Source organism: Argiope bruennichi, chromosome 4, assembly GCF_947563725.1.
Source record: "Argiope bruennichi chromosome 4, qqArgBrue1.1, whole genome shotgun sequence".
NCBI classification, from domain to species: Eukaryota; Metazoa; Arthropoda; class Arachnida; order Araneae; family Araneidae; genus Argiope; species Argiope bruennichi.
Genome location: NC_079154.1, coordinates 90,690,705 through 90,698,549, shown reverse-complemented (window position 1 = coordinate 90,698,549; position 7,845 = coordinate 90,690,705). Strand labels below are relative to the sequence as shown.

Sequence of the window (7,845 nt, the reverse complement as noted above, 5' to 3'; positions counted from 1 at the left end):
TGGAGTAGATAACTCATACTAATTTATAAGTGAATCTTAAAAAAATCTTTTACTATGTAAATATTACAACTAATTTAAAAACCATAATAATTTTAAATTTTTAAATGTGGAAAAGAAATGAACTATTTTCAAAGGAACTAAAATAGAAATTTTCTGCATAATACATTAATATATTAATTGCGGAGTATGTTTTTCAATGTTTTCTATTTATAGGAAGCAAATACATTGCTAAAAATATATTTGTTAAATAGATTTATGTGCAAAATTTTACGTATCTTCATTCAACAACAGCAACAACAACAACAACAAAAAATTGAATAGAGAAGAATTAATTAATAATTAGGGAACTTCGCATTGTTTTATTTTATTTCCTAATTTATACAAAAAAAGTTAAGTTGTGGTTTTAGTGAAAAAGTTGAATCACGGAATAGTATACAATTTATCTTAAATATTATCTTATTTTAATCCAATTCAAAATTTTATTATTTGAGAATGATTTAAAGTTCTTAAGTAGAGTCATTAATTTAATTAAATTACATAATATTAAACAGTGTTTAAATTTGAAGATCACAGTGTTCATGATTGAGAGTACATAAGACTTATTCATTCCTTAATTATTTATTCAATTCACCTGGCCACTCAAATTTTAAAAATTTATTATATTTGCAACATTTGTTCGCTAAGAAGTTACAAAAATATCCAATCACTTTGGAATTTAATATTTTCTTTTTTGCAAAACTCAATATTATTTTTTTGCGATTTTATTATTATAACTTAAGTGATATGATTTCAGTATTTGTTTTGAAGATATTAAAAGGTTACCAATGTAAATTAGTAAAAGGAAAAAAATCAGTTATGTAGATATAAATTGAATTACGAATATTCAGGATTTAGGCATTTTGTAGAAAGAGCTACCTCAATAAATTATATTGGTTATTTATAAAAAAAAGAAAAAATGTTGAATTATCTTGAGAAAATTTATAAAATACTTAATACCATAAAGAATTAAATTTTAAATGTAGTAATTGCCCTTTAATACATCTTTATTATACCCTATCGCAATATGAAATATAATTTTTTTTTAAATTTATAAAACACCTAATGCCTAAAAAAATTAAATTTTAAATGTGGTAATTCCTCTTTAATACATCTTTATTATACTCTATTGCAATATCAAATATAATTTTTTTTCAATTTATAAAATACTTAATGTCATAAAGAATTAAATTTTAAATGTAGTAATTACTCTTTAATATATCTTTATCATGTTCTATTGCAATTTTGAATATAATTTCTTTAAATCTTGAAAAATGAGCAATCTAAATTTAAATGCAGAGTTTCAGAAACATTTCAGATACGAAAGAAATAGTAAAACAGTCAATTATTTAAAAATAAATGTTTATTTTCTCATCAAGTAAAAGAGCGAAGGCTTTTTTTCTTCAATCGTTTCGTATCTTTCCATATAAGGATGACATATCCCCATTTCTTCATCACTCAAAAATCATCAGTTCTGAACAAAATTTTTTTTACTTAATGATTAGATAGTTTTCATTATTTAAAGTAGATCATTATCTGTATTATACAGTTTGTGATACTCAAAAAATTCATATAAATATTGCAAGCTGATTAGTTAATCAGTTTAATACTGCATAGATTTTAAATTTTCCATCCAATCTCTGATGTTGCAATGGGTTTGTTCAATAATATATTTAATATATTATGACGTGTATAATCTAACATTACCAGGGTAACGAAAGAAGTTAAAAAGTTACTTTATAAATATTTAAGAAGAGATTTCATAATGATCATTGGAAATAAGTTAATGACAATAATTTTATCAAACAATGATATTAAAGTAACTTTTTGAGAAAATGGGAATTCTTGGCAATTTAATTTTTATAAAAAAACCTCTAACATAAATATTTCGTTTTTATTTGATAGGTATTTTTAGATTACTATTATGGTTAAATATGCATAGATTAATTCATTGTTTAAATAATTGGAAAAGTAGATTTGATATAATAAATCTTCATAACGTTGAAAAATTATTGATTAAAGCAGAGAAATAAGAAAAAACGAAAGGATCTTTCGAAGCATTAATATTAAGCACAAATTCTAGATGCTAGTTGGACGTTAGTTTCCTCTCCTTTTTCTGAAGGATAAAGCAATGAAATTCTGGATGTCTGAAATACTGACACAAAGAAAAGACACATGCGTAGTATAAGAATATATTTGATTCTTCTGGTTTGAAAAAATTACAAATAGCGAAATAAAATTTCCTATATTCATTTGAAATAGGTAACTGTATTAGCAGGATGTCATTCCCATCGTCTATTAAAGTCACTTCTTTGCCTGTGACAAATATAATAGATGTTACCACAAATGAGAAAGGTGATCAAACGGCCATAGGTGTGGAAGGCAGACTTCTAAATACTCTGGCAGCAGCTCTAAATTTCAGCTACGAGTTTCTGATTCCTTCTGATTTTAAGCTTGGCCTTCCTGATGAAAATGGTAATTGGTCAGGACTCATGGGACTGCTGCAGAGGGGTGAAGCTGATATTGGAGTAGGGGGATTAGGTATGTTAAATGACAGACTGCAAGTTGTAGATTTCAGCCAAAGCTATATGATTCAAAGGATAGTGTTCCTTCTTGAGAAACCTGGATCTCTGCCAGCAGTTTGGACATTTGTACGTACATTTGATACTGTCTTGTGGGTTGTTCTGTTTCTTATGCTTGTTGTTGTACCCTTAATATTCAGTCATCTCAGATCAAATTATTCCTCCAATTTTTCGGAAGTGTGTTGCGCCAGTCATTGGATTTGAAAAGACGGTCATTAACATCCAGATTTCTGGTTGCATCTTGGTTGATATTTGGTTTTATAATTTCATCTAGTTATTCTGCCTGTTTGCTATCATATCTGTCTTTGCCATTACAAGGTAAACCAATTACTACATTTGTTGATCTTGCTCAAGCAGTGAAAGCGGGGACCCATAGATGTCTTATGCTGAATGGTGCCCCGTCAGTCCTATTCCTCACCAATGCTGAAAATGAAGATTTGAAGTATCTTGGGAACAGAATAATGAAAGATAGATGGTATTACGAGGCTTACGAAATCATGGATCCTGAAATAGTAGCTAGTAGAACAGCTGTAGTGAATACTGAATTTAATCTGCAACTACTGTTAGGAAAGTTGCCTCCAAATGCCTATCTCTTATCGGAAGATGCACTAATTTCATTTAAATTCGGATTTGCCCTTAGAAAAGGTTTCTGTTGTGGGAAAAGATTGAATACTATGTTATCTTGGGTTCTATCTGCAGGATTAATTCAGAAATATCAAAGCGATGAATGGTGGAAAATACGTATAACTGCGAGTAAAAAATTTCCTGTAAAGACATCTGATGTCCAACAGTTGCAACTGAAAGATTTGATTGGCGTTTTCTTAATTTTAGTTGTTGGCCATTTTCTTTCATTTGTAGCTCTTTTAGCTGAAATTATGCATTTCCAAATAAGAAAGTAATATATTTAATTTCGTGAATGATATGTAGGTAGAATATCTCATCTTTATTTATACCTGATTATCATTATTTAAAATGAAAATTACTTGAAATATTCTGCTAGTTGTTTTAGTGATATTTGTACTCTATTTGGGATTAAATTGCACATGTTTATGAATATGCTGGACCTACAATGTACTGTGATTTTATTAGTCTCTATGTGATTAAATTGTACATGTTTATGAATATGCTGGACCTATAATGTACTGTGATTTTATTACTCTCTATGTGATCAAATTGCACATGTTTCCGAACATGCTGGATCTATAATGTACTGTGATGTTTTTTTTTCTCTTTATGTGGTTAAATTGTATGTCTTTCTGAATAAATTGGATCTAAATAGACCGTGATGTTTGTTCTATCTATGTGATTAAATTGCACATGTTTTCGAGTATGCTGGAATTAAAATGTACTAATGTTTGTTCCCTTTATGTGATTAAATTGTACATGTTTCTGAATATGCTGCACCTATAGTGTAATAAATCATTGATTATGTTCTAATTTCAGCAATATAACTTAAAAATAGAATTTTGAATTCGAAATATTAATTATCAAAATAATATTAAAAAATTATAACTTTTAATACATTTTTAACTAATAATTATATAATTAAAATTACATATTTGATAATTTTTTTATTGATAGGACAATGTTTGTGATAAAAAAATATAACTCAGGAGATCATCTCTCCAAATATATTAAATACTAGCTACAGAAGACATAAAATTATAAAAAAATGATTCCCGGCATTTAGGCTGTTTCTTACTTGTAACTTATCGTATAAGTTTACATTTTCGTATCTATTGACTAATTATTATTAATTTTATATCTATTGATGTAAAATTAATAATAATTAGTAAATTTTATATCTGTGCTCTATTTGTTGAGGCTATACAAGACAGACCGCTTTACTTAAAACTCAAAATCTGTCACAAACAAAGTTTAAAATTCGGAGCAATTTTAATTAAAATTTTAGCTAATAAATAAAAATAAAAGAGATTTTGACATTGTTTCGCTTTTATTTACAAATATATTACTGTAAAAATATTTTTGACAACATTTCATATGTCAAAAAAATTATTTTTTTAATGTCTTAATTAAATTAATGTGCAATTTTTCTGAATTTTGATTGTTTTTAAAGAGTATTTTTAGCAAGATTTTTAATAATACTTTCATTATTGCGATGATATTAAATTCCCATTCGTTGTTTCATCAAATATTAAACGATCTAAACATGATTTCCTTCTATTTGTAACAGTTAAGACGGAAGACACTGTTTTCTATCCATGCAATATACAACAGAAATGGAAAAAAAAGTTCTGTTCCGCAAAAATCGTAGTACATATGTGTAGTACTTAAAATACAGATTCGGATCAACTTTGGATCCAAATTTGTCATGGTTGACCGTTTGTTTGCAAATACTTTAGCTTGTATGTAAACGCATTAATTCATAGACGCAATGATTCAAATCAATGGAGTTCGGTATTTTAACTTTAATTAAAACTGTAGTTTTGTGTCAAATTTTGTTATCAAACGTTCATAAAAAGGAGGGAGAGGGCAAAATATATATTCTCATCTTTGGTTTAGCAAAAATACTACATTCTTCTTATATTTTTTTACGACGTAACTACCGTTCATCGATTCCATTCTATAGTACATAAAAAAGACGTAATTATATTTTTTGAAAATACTATGTTTCTCCATGCTACTTTTACAGGAATCACTGAAAATGTGTCTTTCAATGTTGGTTTAAAGACACATTACCAGTGACAGCATAATGCACTAGCAATTTATATTTAAAGCTTAATTTTTCTATAAAAAGAGAATAAAGCAGTTTTTTTTGTAATTTTTTTTTTTTTATGTTTCAATGAGAAAGAAAAAAAATCTTCCATAAAATTTCCTGTTTTATAGATATATTTATTTTTGCTTTAAAAGATTTTAACTATCTATTTTTCAAACATGGAAGTATTTATTAATAATTATCTGCAAGATTCAGTACGCCCAAGACGCTAATCTGTGTCAAATATCACAAACGCGTAATGATTGCTTTTTTTTCTATAGCAAAGTCAAACTCTGACAAGATGGCTGTCAAATGGAAACCTCGAAAATAAATGTTTTTTTCTTCTATGAGCTAATAAATAAAATGTGAATAAGAGAAGAAAATATTTTATTATTTCATTGTTCAGGACAGATTTTTTTAAGACATCATACAATAATTGCAGTGACTTTCGTCCAAAAAAAGTATATTCAAAATGAGATTAATCAATTCTGAAAACTAAAGCATATGCCGATGATTTCAGACAACTAAAATTATGGAATTAGGGAATTATTACATCTAAATTTTAGGAATCATCTCATCATTAACTGAAGAGATTAAAGAGAATGTTTAAATTCATTATCTAAAAACACAAATCCTTTTTTTTTTAAAAAATGTCTATATTGTCAATATATGAAGACAACAGATTTCAACCTAGAAGCATACATAATTCAATATTAAATTTTAATCTTTGTTTTTCTGTTGCTTAGATTTAAAAAAAACACATCTAAAATTTTGAAAAATCTAAATAGATGAAATGAAATGAAAAATATTTCCTCTGAATTAGTTTTAAAATAGATAAAAAAAGAAAATAGATGATTGTTATAAAATTCTATTTTTTCAGTATAACATAACTTTTATGATGGAACGTTCACCAAACGAAAATTAATATCAGTTAAAACAACACTGGATGTGGCATTCTTCATCCAAGTGTGTTTTTAATAAAAAGAATTCCGAAAAATAAAATTGTCCTTTGCAATCTTTAAACTTCCATTATATTTGTTTAAGATATATTATAATTTAGTTGTATCAGTAATTTATCCAACGATTTATTATTTTATTATATTTTTTTATCTATGCTTAATCATACTCTTACAATTGCACTCATTTACTCTTTATCGAATCAACTTTCTTTTCAAAAGGTGCTTTTTAATTTATTATTTTAAAAAAGGATTTTTTTATTAGTATCTCTTCCATTCTGGTATATTTTGCATGAAAATCATTTCGTTTAAATTTTAACGCATCGAATTAGTTTGTCGAAGATATTATGCGTTTTTTTCCCTGTTTTATTTTTTTTGTAATTTAATTATTTGAAAAGAAAATATAAATATTATTAATATTTAGTTTTCAGTTTAAAATTGAAACCAATAACTTTATTTTCTGTATCATTTTAATGATATAATATATTCTGTATCATTTTACTGATTTTTCTAGGGCTACAGAAAGTTTCTGTTTTAATTTGCTGTTATTTGTTTCTGAATAAAAAGAGTAATTTTTTTAATTTTTCATATAATTTGTTGAAGGAATGCTGAAAGATAGGAATATTTAAATGAAAATTGAAGTACTTTTCTTAGAGTTTTAAAATAGAAAAAAAAATTAAATTCGTAAAAATTATAAGATTACAACTTCATATAGACAATCGCATCTTTTAAAAATATTATAACAAAATTTATCAGAAAGAATTGATTGTATTGTACAAAGGTTTTTTTTTTATCATGTGAGAACATGATATTGCTTTGGTTAGGGACTTTTGAAGCTCGAAATCGGGTTGGCAATAAATATTGAAGTTCGAATGAGTAAAGCATAAATGACAATTTTCAACATTATCTTTTAATCGCATATATTTTTTTTACTTGCTTTTACCAGTATTGCATTATTATTATGTATGCTTCTTTGAAAGCAGATGCGTTTATAAAAGTTTGACCTGCTTTTACCAGTATTGTTTTATTATTATGTATGCTTCTTTGACAGCAGATGCGTTTTTAAAAGGTTGACGTAGAACTGACATCATAGCTGTTATTTCATCTCAAAATCGGTCGATAAAAAAGTTTCAAAACTTTGTTTGCCAGCTAGAAAAATCGAAAATGAAAGTTTTAAATTATATATATATATATATGGAGAGAGAGAGAGAGATACCGATAGAGAAGTCTCATGATTGTTTCAAACCGGTTTTGAACTGGTTAATGACTTAAATTAATTAAAATAAATAATAACATAAAATAATAATGTTCTCACATAATAATTTGAAATTTCGATCGTAGATTTCATTTTGATTTTTCTCCCATTTTTATACACTTTAATCTATGGTGACCGTCAATCAGGTGAGTCGCAAAGACGTAACTAAACTTTTTTAGAATATGGTATAAATTATATCTCGTGGATATTCCCGATATGATTAAAATATTACAATGGACCAAAGGACAAAACCTTAATTTTTTTTAATGGAAATATAAAATCTTGCAAAACAAATGAATT

At 26.2% G+C, this 7,845-nt stretch overlaps 1 protein-coding gene across 1 annotated transcript; it reads left to right on the top strand.

Moving 5' to 3' along the window:
* Positions 1 to 2,315: 2,315 nt before the first annotated feature.
* On the top strand, positions 2,316 to 3,517 carry LOC129966369 (ionotropic receptor 25a-like). The gene is made up of 2 exons (XM_056080791.1): positions 2,316 to 2,675; positions 2,759 to 3,517. The coding sequence occupies exons 1-2, from the start codon at positions 2,316 to 2,318 to the stop codon at positions 3,515 to 3,517; spliced, it is 1,119 nt and encodes a 372-aa protein (XP_055936766.1).
* Positions 3,518 to 7,845: the final 4,328 nt, after the last annotated feature.